General features: G+C 30.2%; 1 protein-coding gene across 1 annotated transcript in view; it reads right to left on the bottom strand.

Moving 5' to 3' along the window:
• Nucleotides 1-23626, bottom strand: part of LOC135928929 (uncharacterized) — a 60498-nt gene that overhangs the window by 17798 nt on the left and 19074 nt on the right. Inside the window, exons 4-8 of the mRNA XM_065465378.1 lie at nt 19542-19943; nt 18085-18219; nt 17340-17495; nt 15698-15824; nt 13111-14568 (exon numbers count right to left, since the gene is read on the bottom strand). Coding sequence (XP_065321450.1) covers nt 13111-14568; nt 15698-15824; nt 17340-17495; nt 18085-18219; nt 19542-19943 — 2278 coding nt within the window. The remainder of the gene's footprint in view (nt 1-13110; nt 14569-15697; nt 15825-17339; nt 17496-18084; nt 18220-19541; nt 19944-23626) is intronic.

Raw genomic sequence — 23626 nt, 5'->3', positions numbered from 1 at the left:
ACCCCCTTCCAATCCGATGACGAATGAACTCAATAGCTCTATTCGTTACTCGGGTGCGCTCCATTTCGCGATATTTCTCACTTTTCGATATTCGTTCCAATTCCTATTCCTGCAAATTAAACTCACCCATAATTTAAACGAATTACATGCGCTTAAATCCAATCCGAAATTTCAATCTATTTATAAGAGGACGATTGGTTGCCTATACTCAACTTACATATCATAATCTCTAGGGTCTATCATAAATAATAAGGAAATATATTATGATGCAGTTTAGGATTAGGGCTGTTAAACAGCTGGATTTGAGCCAATATTTTGGCCATTTTTCCCCCAAATGTCCCCTCTTATTTTTTAAGCGGCATATTTTTTTTTTGACAACCGAAACATCAAACCTTTGTTCACTCCAAAGAGGCGATACCAACAAGTCGCACTCTCCCTGAAACCTGGACGGGAGAGATGGCGAACCGTAACGGACAGCGGCTGGTTCGTATTTAAGTAATTAAAGAAAAACGTTAATTATAACATATAACATCAATCCTTGAATTTGGTTTTATTTATGTAAATATGATTTTTTATATCGTTTTTCATTTCTTTTAAAAAAAAAATTATAAATAAAAAATATCGATAAAAAACCTTCATTTTTTTCTTACGTTTTTACTTTTTTTGGTCACAAATTCAAGTTTATAAACATTAAAAAAACACACACCACACAATTAAATAATTAGCATTTTTTTGTTTTTGTCATGAAATAGGTAAACGGAAGATATAAAAAATGTTAATTATTAACATCATTAACTCAATTACTTTTTTAAAGAAATATTTAAATTAAACATACAATATTTTAATTATTTTAAACATTAATTTTTTTTGCAAATCATAATCAATCATTTGCCTTTTCATCTGCTTCGTAATTATGTTTAATGAAGCCACTCTTGTCACATTTTTTGTAAACATTTATTTAAATTTTGACAATAATTTATTTAAAATATTTTTCTGCTTTTAAGTTATTACAATTACACCACATAAAAATGGGTTAATATTAAAATTATACTAAATACTAGTGATGGGCTAACTCAGTTTAACCAGATAAAATATTGCCTAAGTCTCTAGATTTCGCTAATAGATGTCTGTCCAAACCTTTCTGTCATTGCAATATCCTTATGGGCTATGCATAATATTTTCCTGAATCAAAAGTTGAATTAGCCGTTTAACAACACTAACTAAAATACCTTAAAAGCCCTGTCACCAGAATTTTTTTTATGTTATACAATTAAATTTTAAATATTCGACGATAACTTCGACAAATTATAATGATGTTAGCCTAGTATATATATATATATATATTTGATGTAGTTAGCGGCTTCTGGATTTTAAAATATACATTGAATCTTTATAAGTTGATAAATGTGGTTGAAATATCTTTCAGAGATGAAACTGTTCGCAAAATACAACCTATTTAAATATCAAAATTTTTTTTAAAAAAAAATATTACAAAATCTTATTATTATATATTTGTTAAGTATATTTTAGCCTAATAAGAATTAATAATATTAGCGCCTTCCCACCATCGATTCCACTTATTTCAAGTGAACAATCCAGCTAACGGCCCTGTGTACAGCAAAAAAAATATTCGTGTCCTCTAAGAAAGATGGGAGATAATGATATAGAAATATATTATACATATATGGACTGGGTGCAAGATGAGTAACACAATTATTACAGATACAAGGGCGGTCAGAGGCCGCATTTATGGTACATCTCCTAGGAGTGTAATAGCTAAAAAGTTGTAATTTAGTGTAAACGGGAATTTTTTTTTTATTTTTCCTCTAAAGTTGCTTCTCGTGATTTCTCACTTCTTAATAAAAAATCTTCCTTTCTTTGTCCTCGATCTAAATACTTTTTTTTAGATTAATTTTTCCGGCTTGGAATAGGCTCGGATCTTTAAAAAATAGGTCCCGCAATATGATTAATTTATAATTTGTATTGTAGTACAGGGTAGGTGTAGTCTTAATAGAATACAATAATTATTATCTTCGTTATCGTTCAAGTTCAACAAATGTAAACAATTATGTTATATAATAAATAATTATTTATTTTATTTTTTTTAGTTTGGCCATATAAAGAAACCACGCGCAAGGTAAAATATAATATAATAATTGTATATATTATATTTTAATGATTTATTTCCCGATAGGGATCATTTACAAATGCTTTTAAGGCTTACACTTCAAATCAAAATGTAGGGTCATTATTAATATTTGATAATTAGTAAGTCTGAGTTCAGTAGAATCAAGAAAATTGTAAAATTACAATATATGGATTAGCAAAAGGAATATCATTATCAATTGACTAATTTTCTTAATATTAGTTATTTTTAAAAAATAAATTTTTATTAATAAAATGTTATTAAACCTTATTGAACTATATTTTGTTAATTATAAATAATTAACAAAGCTTTATTAGCTAAATCTCTTAATCTCATTCTCTACTACTCTAACACAGAGAATCAGGGAATGGGCATATATTTTAATTGAATTTGTTATAATTACACATAGCACATAATTTAAAAAAAATAGTAAAATGCTTTTTAAGTAATCATTTAGCGTATATTAATTTTATAAGTTATAATGTGTGTTTGTGTGTTTAGAGATAAATGAAAACGTAATTAATATCAAAGGGATTGCTATTTTTTCCAATTATATTTATTAATTATAACACCTTCTTATGATCCTTACGGCAATGTGATCCGTACTTAAATGACTCAGGGCTCCTCCAGAATCAGTCTATTGATTTTCTCTCCCGAGGAACTTCACATCGCCTCGGATGAAATAATGTCATACCGAATAAATGTGCCGATCGCTGCTTTTAGGTATCAATCTACCACCAACTAAATTTCCCCGGAGTACGATAAACTCGTCATACGCAGGGTTGTCAGGTCTCCTCCCATCAACGGGAGACTCCCGCAATTTTTTTTAGTTTACACGCAGACATCTCACTCCCGCAAAACTACCGCAATTTTCAAATTTCTCCCGAACAATTTTTTTTTATTAATAGCATTTTAATGCTTTTTATACATAAATAATAATTTTGAGAAAGAGTAATTGATTATTTTTTATATTTTCAAAAATAAATTTTAAATATTTATTCAAAAAACATGTCTACTTTGTTTTTCTTCCTATCCTTACCCCCCAATCATATGTTTTATTTTTACTCAATAATAAATTAACATCATTTATTCATATTTTATCATTTTCATGTGTGTGCGTATAACATTATAGGGCTAGGCGCTTAATTATCACGTATCACGTTTAAATACATAATATGGTAATATTGTACTTATTTCAATAATAATTATTTTATTTATTATAGTTCAATCACATTATCATAATCAGTGCAAATGAGCAAGGCTATCACCAATGTTTTAGGACCTGAATCCAGGAGGTCAATTCTTTATGAAATTCTAACAGATGCATCTAATAAGGGAAATATTAAAACATTTCCCTTCCTCCGCTATTTTAATAAAAATAAGGGCGTTTCAATAAAACTATTAAAAAAATTTCCTCAGATAGTAAAAAATCCTAAGACATAGCTAACCATATAATGGTAAATATATAAGATTCATCAACGAGTTGCATGTCAGCTTTCTGTGATGATAATGCCTCAGTGAATTCAAACCCCAGAGTGTATTTACAGAATTGAGGTAGCCCAATATTGACTTAATGTCAATTGGTGTTGTAGCAGTTAGAAAAAAGAAGAAATAAATTTAATATAATATACTAAATGTCAGTCATTTTTATGACATGAACAATTAATTTTCCTTGGGGAAAGAAGGGAGGATGGGGAATCACGGGATGCCAGCTGGGGGAAGAACAAAGAGCCTATGGATGACTTGGACTGATTTTGAAGATTTTGCAATGTAATGGGATAGTTATTGGTTATTTGTTTACATATTTTTATATTAGTTGTTATCATTGTGAATAAAGAATTTGAAAGGACTTTTGGGATATTTGTGACTCAATTTAAGTGTAGATTAAGTTAAAGGGAAGGGTTGAGAGTAAGAGCCGTTTTTACACTGTATATATCATATACTACATAATTCTTACTAGGGTAATGAATGTGTTGCCTGTGAAAGTCGAAATAATTGTAATGAAAGAATTTAATCAACTAAAAGAGTTAATGAATTATGTGACATGTCCCTATCAGGTGGTTAACATTGATACGCGCCATTCATAGAATTTTAAAATTTATCGAACCTTTAATAAATATTTCTTAAATAAAGATTATAAAAGATGTCCTAATATTTTGGAATATATTTTCGAGAGTGAAATGGCAGAGGCATATTTAGTCATGATTTCACATGTAGGAAATCTATTTAGAATCTTTTTTTTCACAAAATTATGCTGCAGATGTGTTCATCTTTACAGTTAAAAATTGACAATAATTTTATGAAGATATTGCTGAAAATATCATTAAAATGTTCAAATATTACTCTAATTAATGTATTTTAAATAAAGAAAATATTTTTACTAAGACAATTTTAGAATATTTGCAATCAAAATTGGATTTCAATAACTCGATTTACAAATGTATAGATATTATTACCTTGGAACAGAAACCATCAATTGATGATTTTTGTAATTTAATAAATATATTAAAAATACCGATAAACCTTGATGTCTTGTTTGAGGAGATTCAAATTATTTTCTTTTTTTCTTTTTTTCTCTTTAGCTTTCACCTTTTCTGGTGGTAAGCTCCTTCAACATCTCTCTCCACTTTATGTTATTCATACAATCACTTTTATCTATTTTATACTTCTTTATATTAATTCTAACTTTATGGCCCCATTGAAGTTTTGGCCTTCCTCTTTTACGTTTGCCCATCACTTCCAAACTTTCAACTTTATTTCCTATGTAGTTCATAGGCCTTCTCATTGTGTGCCCATACCACCTAAGTCTGTTTACCATTAACTTAGTCTTAATGGGCACTACCTTTAAACTATTTAGTATTCTTGTACTGCGCACCTTATCCTTTCTTGTTACCCCAGCAATCATTCTCAGCATTCTCATCTCCATAGTTTGTAGACTTCTCTCGTCTGATTCTTTGGTTGGCCATGTTTCCGAACTATATAGAATAGTTGGTTGTACTATGGAACTGTAAATTTTTCCCTTTAATTTGTGTGGGATTCTTTTGTCAAATAGCACTCCAGATAAAGATCTCCACTTTAACCATCCTTGATTAATCTTACTCTTTATCTCTTTTTCTATTGTGCCGTTTGTTTGTATAGTGGAGCCCAAATATTTGCAGCTTTCAATTGCGGATATCTGCCATTCATTTATATCAATACTCTCTGTTTCATCTCCTCCTATCTCCATATACTCCGTCTTTTCTCTAATTACTTTTAATCCGTGCGTTTCTAGGATATTTTTCCAACTCACTAACCTTTCTTTCATTTCATCCTTGGATTCGGCAAGTATCACAATATCATCTGCAAATATCGTATTCCACGGGACTGTTTGAGGTATAGACTGTGCTAATACATCTATTACTGTAATGAAAAGAAGTGGGCTAAGAGCCGACCCTTGATGAACTCCTTCGGCTATTGTGAAGCCTGCTGAAGTACCTGTTGTGCTACGGACCATTGTTGTATGTCTCATATACATATCCTGTATTATTCTTATATATTTTTCGGGAACTTTTTTGTGGCGTAGCGCCCACCAGATAAGTTTTCTTGGGATTCTATCGAAGGCCTTTTCTAGATCGAGAAAGACCATGTGTAGCTTTTTGTTCTTTTCCCTGTATTTTTCACTCATTTGCCTAATTGCATGGATAGCATCGGTTGTTGATCTTCCAGGCATAAAGCCAAACTGTGTCTCTCCTACTTCGATTATATCTCTTAATCTTTTTTCTATTATTTTTTCGTATAGTTTTAGACAGTGTGACATTAGTTTTATGCCCCTGTAATTTTGACAATTGTGTGGATCCCCTTTATTTTTGAAGATAGGAACTAGATAGCTCTGCCTCCATTTTTGGGGGACCTCTTCATTTCCAAGTATTTTATTGTACAGATACGTGAGGAGAAGTATTCCATCATCTCCTAGTACTTTAAGGCTTTCTATTGGAATATCGTCTGGACCCCTAGCTTTGTTGTTTTTCATATGCTTGAGGCATGTGATTATTTCTTGTTCTGTTATAGGTTGTACAAGGTTTTGACAAGGGGAGTGTTCGTCGAGATGCAATATGTGGGAATTAAAGTTGAGAAGTTCCTGAAAATATTCTTTCCATCTATTTTCATTATTTCTTTTTCCTTTATTATCAATTTCCCATCTTTATTTTTGATTACTTTCGGAGCTCCGTTTATATCCCTAGAGTTCTTTTCTCGCTGTTTGGCTAATCTGTATATTTTATTTTGCCCTTCTTTGGTATGTAGATCTTCGTACATGTCATCGTATGCCATAGATTTGGCCCTAGCCACCGCCTTTGTAGCTAATCTCTTGGATTTTTTGTATCTTGACTTGTCATCTGCATTTTTGGATTTGTACCATATTTTATAAAGGGCTTTTTTCTCCTGTATAGTGGTTTGTACCTCTTGATTCCACCACCATAGTTCTTTGTGTGATTTGTTGCCTCCTCTTGTCAAGCCTAGCGTCGATTTTGCAGTGTCTATTAATCTGGATGAAAGGTCTGTCCAGATTTTTTCACTGACTTGTGAGCAATTTATTGTTTCAATGTTTGCATTGATTGCAAAGGCATCTGTCATTGTTTTTAATTTGCCCCATTTGATGCATGGTTCCAGTTTTATCTTATTTTGAGTGGATTTATTTGAGATTTGTAAATCCATGATTAGTAGCTTGTGTTGCGCGGCGATATCTTCTCCTGGGATGACTTTGCAGTCTATTACATCTTTTAATCTTCTGCGAGAGATTAGCATGTAATCTATCTGTGTTTTCCTAGTACCACTTTCATATGTTAATGACTGTCTTTTTTCCTATAGTAGGTGTTGGTTAAGGCAAGGTCGAAGGCTTGGGCAAATTTCAGTACGTGCTCTCCTTCATCATTTCTTTCTCCGTATCCAAAACCACCATGATGCCTTTTGTAGCTATCTCTTGCTTTCCCCACATGCGCATTTAAGTCACCACCAATTATGACTAGGTCATCCTTAGGGATTTCCATTACAGCTTCATCAAGGATAGCTCTAAAATCATCTTTCTCTTCTTCCTTGCAACCCGTTTGAGGAGCATATACTGAAAGGATGTGTAGTATTGATTGACCAAAGCAGAGTTTTATCTTCATTAGTCTATCAGAGATCCTGTTGACTTCTACAACTGAGGAGGTTAGATGAGGATGATGCCGACACCGTTCCTATTGCTAACAAGTCCATTATAGTACAATTTATACCCATCTCCAATCATCAAAGTCTTCTGTCCTTTCCATTTCGTCTCTTGTATGCACGCTATATCAACTTTTCTCTTGTTCAACATTGATGCCAATTCTCTCGTCTTACCTTTAAGCGTCCCAATATTCAAACTTGCCAGTCTTTTTCTTTTATATATAATATAATAAAGTAACTCCACGACAAAGAAGTCTGTAACGTTTTAGAATCACTCTAGTATTATAATCACTCATCTTGGCCTATTAAATGAGTAAATTCAATACTTATTCTTCTATTATAATGTATTTACATACCTGAGTAAGTTTTTACCAGTGTATTTTTTGATAAAGATATATTTTGAAAAATGTTTGATAATTTAATTTCATACTTTATTTTAAACTTGTCAATCAAAAAGCGTTAATTTTTCTATAAAATTAAACTATTCAAATTAGATTCCTCATTTCGACCTCTATGGGGTGGTGGAGTCAGGGTTGCCAGATCTCACGATTTAGCCGTGATTCTCACGATTTCTTACCTAATTTTTCACTTACTCACGTTTTCTCACACTTCACGCTTTTCTCACGTTTTTTGAGTAAATTAAAATAATCACGCTTAATCTCACACCTTTTCTCACGTTTTTAAATTTTTTCAAAATATTTTAAAATATTTTTAAAAACAAATATAAAATTTTAAATTAATTTTATTTTAAAATATTTTAAAAAATTGTAGTATTTGTTAATGGTTCAACTAACCAATCATATATTTTTAAATTTATATTCATTTTTAATTTTTTTAACATAGTTTATAATATTAAAATTAACGGGGGGGGGGGGGTATATTATTATTTTTTTTTGTTATTTATTTATGTTATTTTTTTATGATGTTTTTTCTTATCAATTTTTTATTTGTAAGTATATTTTAGAGAATTTTGCATACAAATTTATTTTTTTTTGTGGTAAAATATAGGAATTATTAATTCCGCATATTTAAGTTATATTTAGGAGAATTTTGCATACAAATTTAATTTTTTTTTGTGGTAAAATATTTAAATTATTTTTATAGGAGAATTTTGCCTACAAATTATATTTTTTATTTAATCTACAAATTTTTATTGACCCCACCTTTGAAGTTTAAGTGATTTTTAACCTTTCTAGTGAAGGGTTAAATCGAAATATAGTATTAAATGACGCAATTAAATATAGTATTCAAATTTATACACGACATATAGTATTAAATACTCAATTTTATTCATTGGATAAATATATTATTTATAAAATGAATGAAAATGTCAGAACGATTTAACAATTTACATTTTCTAAAATATCTATATTCAAGAAGATATTCATGAATATTATCGCCATCCCCATGTCTTTTATAGTTTGTTTTTAGACCCCGCCATAGCCTTTCGACTTTTTGGGTGTGGATGGATCTGTCATTAGGATCAACAAAATTTCGAGAATGATTGACCCATTACATACCCCCTCTCTCCCCCATATATAAACGATGCAGAATTAAGAATTTCTATATTTTTTTACCCTAATACAACATTTTGTAGAAAAAATTTTCAAAATATCTTAAATAAAAATTTATAGAAAAAACTTTTTTTAATATCTTAAACAAAAAATTAAATTTGTAGGCAAAATTTTCCTAAAAATCACTTAAACTTCAAACAATCATATGAATGCCCAAGAAAAATGGATGGATTTCCTCTCTAATAAAAATTCACCCTTGATATAGAGAAAATATGCGATTTTATATTTTCTATTCCACATTCAAATGCTTCAACCGAGAGAATATTCAGTTTAATGAATACTGCTTGGAGAAAAGAACGCAATCGATTACATTTATCAGCATTGAAAGCGGAACTTATGGTGAAACAAAAATTTAATTATTCATGTAAAGAGTTCTCAGCCTATCTCCACAGTGCTGATGGGAAATCTTTATTACCTCTTTTAAAATCATCTGTAAAATATAATAATTAATATTATGCGATATTTATAACATGGAAAATTATACATTAGATTAGTAAATCAATAAAGAATTTGAATTTTCATTGACTCAAAAAATTTTTAAATATAACATATTAACATAGATTAGTATGTTATATCAACATCCCCGGCCGAAGGCCCGCAAATTAGGGGGTATGGGGGGCGAAGCCCCCCATTAAAAGAAAAACTCACTTTTTTAAGTGAATAATATCTGGCAACCCTGGGTGGAGTGCCTACTTAATTGTGGGATGTCTCCCCAGTGTATAATAGGATAGGATAGATTCCTCATTTATTTCCGAAATGACAATCGATAATGAAGATGATGACCAAGATCCGTTTCCAATATATGTAGTTTTTATTTTTCCATGAATCCAGTTGCATTGAAGATTTTATGAGAGACAAGTGCTATTATAACTTAGTAGTATTTTCAGATTAAAAATAAAATTTTTTTAATATTTCAGGAATGAATCAGTTTTGACTTTGCTGATAATCATTTTTTTTATATAACAATATAACCTTCCAAAACTCATGCCACCTATTTTACATTATTTTATTGACGAAGAATATTGGTTAACTAAGAAAATATGTAAAAATAGAAAACTTATAAAGTATTTTAAATTAAATTAATTGTAGTTTACCTTCTTTTAGATAATATTTTGTTTGTAATTATAATTCAGATTAATTATATTTGTTATTATTAGTTAAAAATAGGATATTTTGCCACTAATATAAAATTATTTAGGTGGTTAATAAAAATTAATCTATCTGTATATATTTTTTCTTATTTAATTTTTTATTTTATTTTGGAATAATAATATATTAATAAATGATAAAAAGAAAAATTACGCATGATTTATAAAGTTATAGATATTCCTAGAACCATTTCTATATGTAATTCAATTGTAATACAAATAAAAAAGTTTAACATAAATAATGAGTTAAACCATAATTTACAGTTTGGCAATAGGAAAATGGAATGATATTTTCCATGTAATTATAAATATGAATTATGTAACATGGTACCTTCAGAAGATAATTTTAAACACAAGAATTGTAAAATTATAAGAATCAATTCTTATGGATTGTTGGGAATATATGTCATAAAATATTTTTTTTTTATTGAAGCTAGAATAGAATGACAAATAAGAAAAACAGCTGCTTATATTATGATTCCATTATTAGATAAATGCAATTGTATTTATTTTAAGTTTGCACAAAATATTTTATTATTTGCTACTATGATTAAAATATTTTAATGATAATAAATAAGAAATACTGAAATTATATTTGCACAAAATATTTTATTTGTTACTATAATTGAAATATTTTTAGAAATAATAATGGATAAGTTGCTGCTTATATTATGATTCCACCATTACATAAATGAAATTATATAATAAAATATAGAAAAATGTATAATTATATCATATGTACACAAAAGATATGAAAATTTTATATAGGAATTCGAATTTTTACTTTATTATCTTATAAATCAAAATCTATAAGCTAAAGCCAAGCTTTAAATGCTTTTTGTTCAAAAGGTTCATGTTAAGGCCTGACATAGGTAGGGCTAACCTAAGGACAGTATTAGATTATAGGAAATACTTAAATTTAATTAGATAGTAATCCCATATCTGAAAATTTAGCTTAATGTTTGGGAGTTTCAAAATCTTGACTAATTGAAGATTTTCAAATTTGAAAATGCTCACAAGATTACCTTGACAAACCTAAAATCAACCTATTATTTGGGTAATTTTTTAAAAATGAGTAGTAAAGTAAAGTTAATCAAATTGGCAGTATTTTTATTAAACGGGCAGTTGTTAAAACATTTGGTAGATTTTCTAGTTTTATATTGAGGCAGTATTTAAAATTATTTGTCATGTATTTTTAAATATTTGGTCAGTTGATTAATAATTTTTCAATTTTTTTATATACGCTTAAGGAACTATTTTAAAAAAATAAATAAGATCTAGATTTTGGCAACACCCTAATTTTGAAAAAATCTATTTAATTATTCAATGAAATCAATTGATAAATACTGTTCAGATTTATTTGATTACTATGAAGAACCTGGTTCAGATGAGAGCGAGAAATTTACTTTTAGCTGTAACTTAGTTTGTTTTTTTTTAAAATGGGGAGATAACATAAATATTAACAATATTCAATAATATGTTTCAAATTAAAATGTTCGTATTCCTGCCACCTTGCAACAGGCGGACCTTTTTCTCCGGACCCCTCTAACACGAGGGGTATGAATCTTGACTCTCGTCAGAGAGTACTTCAGAAGCCCCCCCCCCACAATTTATTAACATATACATAGTCAGTATTCATTTTATAATAGAATTATCTTGAGCTCATCTGAAAGGGTGTTAGTGACTTAAAAAAAATCCATTACCTTAATTACTTTGATCTGATAAAATTTTGCCCTTTCCTGAGCCTTAATTGCAGAAATAATTCCTTTAAATCAAATTTTCTTGATAGATGCAATGACAATTTTTTAAATATGCCGCCCCGCCAATTTCCTTAATATCGGGTTGTTGATTTAGGTCGTGACTAACACCCTCAGGACATTCGATAACTAGGTTTACCATCCCATGACCGCTGATCCCAATGAGGAATCTTGAATCCTACAAAAAAAACAACTCTCAAAAGTTCCAATTTTTCGAGAATCATCTCCTCACTAGGATAAAAATCGAATTTTTTCCCGTATCTCTTTAATTTAAAATCTATAATATTAGCTAATAATAATTCTATATTACAGTATACCAAGTTAATATAAATCTATTATTAAATAAGAGTCAATTTTTTTTATTAAAAACACAAATAGTCGGCTTAGAATTGGAGTGCCCCATTTGCGCAAATGCTAAATCGACATTAAATTTTAAAATGATTAAATATAGGAAAAATCTTATTTCATCAATTTTGACAGAGCAATAACTTTGGCAAAAATTAATATTTTTTTAATATAAATAAGTTATTATCCACTTCTAACTCAAAAATTTTGAAAATGTTAGGGTGGAGCACACCAATTCTAGACCGACGAAATACTTATATATACTATCTAATCGCTATAATAAATCATAATAAATATTAATACATTGCCTCTACTAAATTATATGAAATTGAACCGTCTAGTAGAAGAAAATGAACAATAATTGCTTAGATAATCGAAATATAATATTTTTTCTAAAAAAAAAAGAAATATAAAAAAATAAACAAAAATTTCAGCTTTTAAATAGCTGTTAGAAATGATATACAAAAAAAAATTTGCAATACGTACTATGGGGAAAGGAAAACGCAAACAAAGAGGGATAAGGAAGCGTTCTAAATAAGCGCTTGCAATTCCTTGCAGAATCTCGAATTGAGTGGGTTTTTTTTGTTTTATAATAAAATGGGATTTGTTTTTAATCCAATCCTCATAAATATAAGGGATTGAGAAACGGGACTTCCTATAACACTAAAGATTCCGGGAACAAAGATGAAAGAATTTAACAGGGACCTAAAGAGTTCCAGGAGGCTAAAGTTCCAATTGGAAGGGAACGAGACAACGCGTGACGCATCCCAGGCGAGCCTTTTACCGCCATGCCAAGACGTTAATGACATTATAATCAATTTTTAAGGCATTTTTTTTTATATTCTATCGCTTTTGTAATTCTTTCAGAATAAATTTAGTTTTTTTTATAGCATATAATGTTACAATGATATCGATATCTTTTTATAATGAATAGAAAGCAAAAAATATATAAAATTTACTCATTTTGCTTCCAGGAATAGATTCGAATTGATGGCAAGCACTAATTTGATCCGTTGATGTATATTCATCATTCTCAAAGATCATTAGATCATCTAAGCTAATCCTACTATGATCCGCTTCAGCGATATCGACACCTTTATTTTCGGACTCTTTCCGGCATTGTGCATCAAAATTATTATCGTTCTGTTTGACAATCATATTCGAAATATTCAAACTGTCGTCACAAGAATTATAATGACAGGACATTTTCAAATTCCTATTTTCTAGACATCGCACGTAGTCGAATTCCCCCAATCGAGGAATATAACAGCCACGTTCTTCTACATTTTTGTTCGTTCTCTTAAGGGATTCAAAGTATTGATTTTGGCTTTCTTTGGCATAGGAATTGAAATCTGAAAACGATCTCGCTCGAAGACCTCTCGTCAAATTAGAATCATTGTAGTAAGGTGTTGGTGGAGGATAACAATTATCGCGATAAATAGGGGAAGAATTATGATTGCCTTCCGCCGTGTTCAGGTAGTTTGGAGCATTCGAAGCAGCGTGATTAGGGCAGGGTATGGTGGAATAATTTGATTCTCCGTGTTTAAAGGTATTGAAGCATAATTTTAGCGGAGCTCTCAATTCCTGCTGAGTCAGATATTCGTTGTTCATTATTCTGGAGCCGTTACTATCAATCGTTTTACAGTATTCAGGAGCTAGGTTCAAAAGGGGCTGGGAGGTGAAAGAGTCGATAGGAAGCGAACTTAGTACAGTGGCGAACGTTACTGATTTCTTGATACCGATGCTGCCTAAATGAACCATATCTTGAAGAGTTTCATAATGCTCATTGCCATTGTTCACAGACCCACATTGTTTAACATTGCCGATATGCGAATATCCTTGGCTCATAAAAGAATCGGCTTTGGGTATACACGCAATCCCAATGTCTTGCTTGGAACCTTCTAATGTTAGCCCCTTACTGCCGTATTTTATTATAGATCTTAAATCAGTGAACGATTTATTTTTAGTACCATGATCCGGTGAATAATTTTTGCTATCACTGTTCATACGAGGAATACAATTCTTTTTAAACTTGTGTTTCGTTAGCATTTTTCCGAGACTCTTCTTGGAAATGTTGAGTGAGGGTTTTTTAACGTCATTCGTCTCGTTTAATGTGCCATCGAAATTTCTACGTAGAGAGGTTAACTGTAAATCGGCTAATTGAGTGACGACTGTTAGGTCATTGAGACTTTTATTATGACTGCGCATGTGTAGATGATTACTATTGGGCACCAGGTCTTGAGCCAGTATCACCTCGGGGGATTCTATGGATCTGTTAAAATTGCTTGGTATACACCCAAATGAGCTGTCGGGCGAACAGATTTTAGGGATTTTCTGATTGTGAGATATGTTCAATGATTGCATCGATTTGAATAAGGTTTTACTTATGTTTAGACGACCGCTTTTGATCGATTTATCTGGTATATAAAATTTTAAATGTTAAGAAATAACAATAAATGTTTTTATACTTCGAGTGTAAAAGATGGGCTAAGAAAAATGAATTAAAAGCCAAGTTTATTTAACTTTTTTTAAAATGGAAAAACACATGGTAAAAAAAAAAATCTTTTTTTTTCGTATCTCAATATTACAATTGGTTTTTTTTTGTTTACCATATCAAGTAGTATGAGAAACAATGTATCATTTCCTTATGATCCACTCAAGAAAAATTAATATATTGGACGAAATAATGGCCATCATCAACTATGACCAATAATTGTATAAGTGGAATAAATGGAGTATAATATTTTTTTTCAAATATTAATACTTGTGTTAAATGTATTTTGCCCCCTCCCGCTCATCTAAGTTGAAGAGCAGATGGGAGAAAGGCAGGCTGGCAACTCAAAACTAATTTATTTGGGAATATAACAAGAACGTAAGGTATTAGATGGCATCTTTTTATTATATAAAAATCATTAAATTTTAAATTCGTTACATTATAAGATAGCAGGGTCATCCCTCCTATGGCTTAGTTAGGCGTTGCGTAAGGCGACAAAAAATGGCGACAATAAGATAATTATATTTTTTTTTAAAAAAAAGAACAAATTAAATTGGTATCCTAAAATGCCACGACACGAAACATGTGCTAGGTCTAAAGGCAATTCTTACCATCGAATATTTTGGATACGGTTACTGATGATAGCAAGTCTCATAGTAAGCTAAAATCTCTTAGCTAAAGCAAACGATCCTCCTAGAAAAGCAGAATGGAATGTTGAGTGTGTTACAGAAATGAAAATTCTTAGATTGATGTTAGGTAAATCAAGGAAGGGAGCCTGCAAAAAATTGAAGCCTTGAATATTGAAAAATGAAATATCCAGGCTAGAGGTCGCATCTAATCGTTGATACTAATAAAAATGGAAGGATGCAATTAGAATCGGGAAGCTCAGATGAATGACCGAATAGCATGAAAGACAAGAATTAAAATGGTTGTGGGGGGGGGGATAAGAAACTTAACTAAGAAGAGTATTTTTATTAACTCTAACCGATTTTACTCTTAATTTTTCACGGGAGGGGGCTAGTGAGGGGGGGGGACAAAATATGTTATAATACTTTGATGAAGCGTGTCATCGCCGACATTGACGGATTTCGTATTGACAGGGTTGGCGTAGATCAAAATCAAAGGGTAACTATTATTGTCCAAGCAACTTTTTATGACGTCGGACCATTCTTCACCTATCTTTTCAATTTGTTTTAGTTAAATTCATTTTTAAAAAAATCTTTTTTTTTATTAATTCATATATATGTATCGAATCACGTGACATCCACCTGTTATTCGTTTATACGAGTATCTGCGACTCATTTTCTATTAAAATCCGGCAAATTAATTTGTTCATTTTTTCCTCCAGCGGTAAAAAAAAATAAAATTGGAATTCACCGACTTTGTAATATAACGATTAAGAGAGTATATGATCACAGAAAAAAAAATAAAAAATATTTGTATCCGAAAGGTTTAATATATATGGGAGGAAATAGATGAGTAATTATTTTTGGATATCGGGGTCAGGGCCAGGCTAGTATTTTATTGGCGATGCCATATGGTTATCCTGGCTCGACCCTGCAGAACTCAGATGGATTTCGCGGCAAAAATTTATGATCTAGATCACTGATTAAATTTTTTAAAAAACAATCTATCCAAATAAGTTACGGAGGCAATGTGACACATTTTTTTTTCAACATTTAATCATTTTTTTAAGCGCATTTTTATTTGTTTGGAATACCTATATCCTAGGAATATCGGACAATTTAGCCATGAACATTTAAACCTAATATATATTTATATTGGTTTGTTTTTTTTCATAAATTTTTTATAATAAATATAAATGACTCAAAAGTAATCTGCAAAATTGTCTACAATTCCTAAGTAAGAGGTATTCTGAGCATGCTTGGAATACATTTTGGTAAATCAAAATCTGATTTAAAGTTGAAAAAAAAATAACACATCGATGCTAACATATATAATACATAATAGCATCTTGCCTCGTTATTATTTCAAACTTTTAACGCGTTAACGTATTAAGTTGTAAAACATATTCTAAACTCAAATGTATATCATTTTAAATTTGGTAACGTTATGCCCTATTTTAGGCACACATTATAAAATGAAACGAATATTCAACTCGGTTCGAATAATTCGAATGGAATAGTAACACTATTCGTTATTTTCGAATACGAATAAAGATTTTTTCGGCAAATCTTTCGAATACTTTGACCGAATATTTGAATTATTTGGAATAATTATTAATATGCTTTTTAAAAAATAAAATTAAACATTTGTTCTTTCTTTCCCTTTCTATTTTCTCTTTATATATATATATATATATAAATTCCTTGTGAAATGCTTTTCTTAGCTAGAACTAATTCTTTGCCTAAAACAAAAAAAATTGACTTAGCTTTCAAAATAATTAAATATGCATTTCAATTTCGGTAATAACCCGATCGCGTGTTCCGTGTCATTATATATGTCGTAAGCCTTACGAATAACGAATAGTAAACTATTCGATTCGTTTTATGAACTATATTTGTATTCATTTTTAATAAGACTACTTTATATAGATGGGTAAAATACTTAGTATTGAATATAATCATCCATTTTTTAAAAGAAGAAATGGGTAATGGATGAGGCTTTTTATATGCCTAGTAGAAGAAGAAAAAAATCAAATTAACTATTTAAACAATATATATATATATTTACCTCTTGTATAGTTAGATCGTCGAAAGATATCCAGATTTTTAGGTTAGAGTGGTAAAAATACGTTATATACCTATAGATTTCATATCGAAACGTGACTAATCCTCTAAGATCAAAGGTTGCCTTTTTAATCCTGCTGTCTTGAATCTTGTTGAATAACTATTATTAAAGAAGTTTAGAATATGTAATATAAAATTAGCAGAATTGTTAAAGGATCTAGATACAAGTACCTAGATCTTGTATCTATATATATATAAATGTGGTATCTGTATCTAGATAGATTTTTGATTAAAATATCTGTATCTAGATATTATCTTAGACGATGTATCTGTATCTAGATCCATACAAAATGTATCATTTAACTACTCTGAAAATTATATATGAGTAGGGAAGAACGGGGTTAGACCACGCGACTTGGCAAGTCATTTGATCTCGTTTTTTAAATTAAAAAAATACACTAAGATATTTCAATTTTCTCATAAATATAGAACGCGAACCCGGGTTCAAGAATATGAAATTTCATTTAATATCGAAACCAATTTCCTACGAAGAGACCGAACCTGCCCCAGGTCTATATTACCCCGGATTTAATGAGTTGTCCCCCAACCAAACGATTTTAAATTTCCTGAACCCGGGTTGAGGTTCACATCTCTGGATCTAAGCAGTGCGCATCTCTATATGCATAAAAGATATTTTAAGGTAAAAAATTTTGTATGAGAAATTAATTTTGCTGTCATATTATTAAAACTTGGTTTATTTTGATGCTACTTCCAATAGCGTATATAATTTGGTGTAGTTGAGATAATGAGTAAGAATTTCCCCATTGCAAACCTATAAACAGAACATCGGGAGAGTTCAAGAGTTCCATATGTTTGATTTTACACTTTGAATTTTTTTAAAAAAAAAATTAAATTAAATATAATATAATTTATACTGTTATAGTGCACAACATCGTGATTTAGAATAAAATGTACCTGTTGGCATTTCATTATCGTTTCTAAAGAATTCGGAAGATATCAGACACCTAGATTTCTCAAATAGAGTTCTAGCGGAGGTTCGGGGGTTTAAGAGTGATAATTATACTGGGGGGAATTTTATTATTTTGTTTATATCCGAACAAAATAGTATTTACCCTCTTTCCCATCCTCCATAAGCTCCTATAAACCCGGTATCTTCTTAGATAATATTTTTTGGGAATGCCTCCCTAAACGTTTTCATCTTTCCAATTTAATGTGGCATGCTTATCAATCACATTCCATTCCCGCTTCCAGTCTATTTTTCTAAGATTTCTACCGCATCTTGGCGCGTATTGGTGATAACCTACCTCTCGCAAAACCAGGTTAACTTTTTGCCTTTGAAATAGAAAGCCAAGGCTACAGTCGTTATAGCATATATTTTAGTCATTTACTTAAATATACATATTTATATCTACAAATTCTTTTGTATTAAAATTTGATTAGCATCCTTTTTAGTTTTACTACAAAAAAAATAAATTCGGAATACAGATTTTATATTAAATTGTATACACAAGTAAGAATTCTAACAACAAGGGTGGTTGTTTTTTAAAAAATGAATCCATTTTTACCAAGGTAAAACGTTTCAGGTATTAGTGATGATAAAAAGATTAGGGTCTGCATCCCTATTACGATTATAACTATAATAACCAGAGTTGTTAAAGGATCTAGATATAAAAATGTGATATCTGTATCTATATAGATTTTTTATTAAAATATCTGTATCTAGATATTATTTTAGACGATGTATCTGTATCTAGATCCATTTAAAAAGTATCTTTTAACAACTCTGATAATAACATTAAGTAAGCCTAAAGATCTTGCTAATAGCTGGCAGAAATGCAAATCTACTCGCAAAAACATGATGCTTGTATGATATTTATTTTAGCTAAAATCTTAACCGGGTCTTTTTGAAAAATTGACCCCAAATGGGACTTTTTTAACAACACTAATTAGATAGTAGAGTACAATTTTATTATCGCAAACCTTTTTGGGAGTAGTTTTATTAAACATTTTCTTTATCCCATAAAATTTCGAATAAAGGAATAATCGGAAAATTTTTTAAGAGAGCTTCAGCATATTCTAGTACATTATAAGTTAGAAGGTTTTTTTTTTTTATTTTGTCTCACACTTTTGGTTATGGATATAAAAGTTAATTATATTAGGAAAATAATAAAATAAAAATTTTTACTTCCGAATCCCAGCCAACACCCGAGGTCCCGATAACTTTCGACATTGAATGGCATTCCGACACAATTTTTCCGTTACATTTGTTAATATGGTCCAGGTAATCTTCCATAGGGACCCGCTTGGCGTTGAAGTTCATCCTATTGATTTTCTTGGCCAATTCGCCGGTTTTAGTCAAATATTCGGAAACCGTGATGGTCAAAGAAGACGTAGCGTTGCATAAAAATTTGGTCCGGCTTAAATCGTCATTTTCGTTACAAACTTGCAAATGTTTAGTTGGGTCGTATTGAAGTTTTATTAGCATGCGGTTATTGATGAAGCAATCGGCGGCTCCTTTTTGGCAAGTAGTGGCGGTACATTCGTCGTGTCCGAGTAAATGGCCGTGTAACTTTTTAGTAATGTGCTCCTTTAACAAGTCCATTACGATATTACAAGAAAAGAAATAAATTAAGATATTTCTGGTGGTACCATGATTGCTAAAATATCCTCCAGCCCCCCCCCCCCCTCAAGCAACTGACCCTGAAACTCCTTTCCCCGTAAAAATTTAAACGCTATAGTAGATTCGTCCCTTCCCGTCCCGCTTCGCGTTAGAGACCTTTGGATTGTTAAACATTCTATAAATCACTTTAAATTCTTAGCGGAGCGATCGCGATCGCAATTTGACAGCTGACAGTATTTTTTTTAAACAAAAAATCTGTTTATGAGAGATCACTTTTCTTTATTAAAATTAATCTATATCAGAGACCTGCAAAAGTACCATGGCCCGGCCCGGATTCTTTTTTAGCCGGCCCAGCCCGGTTTTTAGCTCGGCCCAGCCCCGGTTTTTTAGCTCGGCCCAGCCCCGGTTTTTTTAGCTCGGCCCAGCCCCGGTTTTTTTTTGAAAAAAAATTTCAGGCCCGGCCCGGATTTTTTTTATTTCTTTTTGATTTTTATAGCTAATAATGACGATTTCGAACGTTTGGGTCCGGTTTTTAAAAAAAAAATTCAGACCCGATCTTGGCTCGGGCATATTTATATAAAAAAAAATTACCAGCGACGGGCTAGGCCGAGCCTTCAGGTCTCTGATATATATATAATCTCCGTAATCAAGAAATGAACGTTTTCGTATAATCTTAATGTTAAATAAATCGAGGGAGTCTATATACCTCTAATGTTAAATTTTAAGAAACTTTTTTTATATACATAAACTAGATTCCATCCCCCATTAACGTTCCATATGCAAACGTTCTCTCCTACTCAAACCCCCTTAAAGAAATAAAGAAAGAAAGAGAGAAAGAAAGAAAGAAAGAAAGAGAGAAAGAAAGAAAGAAAGAAAGAAAGAAAGAAAGAAAGAAAGAAAGAAAGAAAGAAAGAAAGAAAGAAAGAAAGAAAGAAAGAAAGAAAGAAAGAAAGAAAGAAAGAAAGAAAGAAAGAAAGAAATCTTTAAATGTTGTAAATACAATTCTTCTTATACACGAAACTATATTTTTGATTAAGTAATTTAAAATTTATTTTTTATAAATTAACTTAATTTAATTATATCTTCTATATTCATTTTATTTTTTGTGCTTTTATTGGTTTTAAATTTATTATTTTATTTCTATAATTAATTTGCGGAATAATTAAAATAAACAACTTTTAAATTTTAATCTACCATAAATATCTCACTCCAGCAAAACTACCGCAATTGGAAATCTCCCGCTAAAATCTACCGCAATTTTTTAATTTCTCTTATTAAACCCATTAAATTGCTAATGATTAAATTGGAAATCCTAAAAAATATATTCCTGAGATTTGCTTGCCCCCCCCCTCGAGTAAAATTTTTTTTTTTCTTTATAAAAATTAAATAAGTTTTGATTTAATTTTTTTGTAAGTATTTTTCCCACATTATACTTCAAAATGGTCAAATAACCAAAATTAACTACCTTTGACCATCTCTATTGTGGCCCTTAGTCAAGTTTTTAGCCTAAAAAAAAATTGAATTTCTCAACTTGAAGATCGATTAGAATATTTTTGAAAATAAAAAATACATGGCTACGCTTGTTTTATAGTTGAGTAAAAGTTAGGTAATCTAACAATAATACTACAAGCAGAGTTGTTAAAGATACTTTTTAAATGGATCTAGATACAGATACATCGTCTAAAATAATATCTAGATACAGATACCACATTTTTATATGTAGATACAGGATCTAGATACCTAGATCCTTTAAGAACTCTGACTACAAGTAATAATTTACAAATGGTTAAAAAATTAAAATATCATTGTAACTAATTAATATATTTTTTAGTAATTCATATCAATTTTTATATTAAAATAAAATATTTAAATCTATTCCTTCTTTGTTATTTGAATTTATCGGAAATTTAAATGATCAAATAACTATAAACCAAAAGTAATCATAGAATTCTACGAATAATAAAAAGATATTATTATATTTAAATTATATATAGCCAATTTAAAAAAAAAAAAATTTAAATAAATATTTAATATATTTTTGACATATTTTTAACTTATTTTTAACATATTTTTTAACGCAAGATGGCGCTAAATGTACCAAGTATTTTTTTTAAAAAAAAATTGATTTCTGACCGGATAAAAAATAATGGGCAGTAAACCCAGTTATTATCAACCTTTTTAGATTGTTTCGATAGTGCCAACTTTCTTCGATCCACAAGGCAAAAAGTAAAAAAAATTTTAAGCAACTTTGGTTTGGACCAAGGATGTGAACCCGATCTCTGGTTCAAGAACGAACCCGCCCCAGGTCCATATAACCCCGGGATAAATGAGTTGTCCTTATAACGGTCTATGTTTGGGTCTGTGGTTTTAAAATGCCCGATCAAACAATTTTAAATGTCTAAACCCAGCGTCGGGTTCACATCCCTTGTTTGGACCGATTAAAAAAAATTATTAGGTGATAACGAAGATCCATAATTAATGAAGATCCATAATTAACGAGGATTCATATTTATTCATAATTATATTTATCAGAAAATTTCATATTTATAAAAATAGCTGAATCTTCTCCATTCTTTGTTCTTCCCAGCTGACATCTTCTCCCAATAATCCAATATCTTCACTCCAAATCTCCAACAAAGGACTTTTTCTTAACAACAACCCATGTGATGATCACGTTTTCCTTCCATCCACCAGGAAAACTAAAATCCCCTGTCAGAAAATAACTGACATTTGATGTATTAGATTAAATTTATTTCTTCTTTTTTCAACAGCTACAACAGGTGATAGGTCGAGTTTTTTTTAAAAAAAAGCACCTTTGGGACTAATTTGAAATGAGAGTTACAATTCTCGCGACTCCACGCTGGAAAAATAGGAGAAAATTCTGGAAAATGACTAATTTGAGGTGTTTGTTAAACGGCTCGTTTTGAATCGATTTTAGAAAACGGCTGACTCAATATTTTAGCTAGAAAAACTATTGCCTAAGCCCGGAGATTTCGATCCTATATGTCAGAACCTTTGTTCCTTCTGCGAGCAAAATCTTCAGGGTTGCGTAATAATTTATTTGGATGAAATATTGAGTCAGCTGTTTTTAAAAATCGACTCAAAACGAGCCGTTTGACAATACTATTAATTTGTTTTTTTTTAAAAAAAAATTCTAGAAATCCAATATATATTCCAAAATCTTTTTTAAAAAATTCGAAAAGTTTTATAACTTTCATAAGTTTCAAAATTTTAATGAAAACGCATGATAAATTTTTGAAATTTTCTAGAATTATATTTTTGGAGATTTTAATAAATTATTTTACTTTAAATAATAGAAAAAATAATTAACAAATGTTTTTTTATTTGGGAATTTTTTTTTCCCTCGTGATGTATTTATTTTTTGAAAACCATAGTTGATGTTAGAAAATAGACGAATTTTTGCAGAATTCATTTATCCTAACACTGTTATAAACATTGATTATAAAATAAAATATTATCCTTTTTTTTTGTTGTTGATCATAATAGAGCAATTTTTAAGGCTTGCTTTATATTCTCTCCCCCCCCCCTCCTGAATTTTTGGGTCTAGAATTAGCAGAGCTGTTAAAAGATACTTTTTAAATGGATCTAGATACAGATACATCGTCTAAAATAATATCTAGATACCGATA

Source organism: Gordionus sp. m RMFG-2023, chromosome 4 (assembly GCF_954871325.1).
Source record: "Gordionus sp. m RMFG-2023 chromosome 4, tfGorSpeb1-WG-v2, whole genome shotgun sequence".
NCBI lineage: Eukaryota > Metazoa > Nematomorpha > Gordioida > Chordodea > Parachordodidae > Gordionus > Gordionus sp. m RMFG-2023.
The sequence above is the reverse complement of the archived record's forward strand: the minus strand, read 5'-3'. Positions and strand labels throughout refer to the sequence as shown.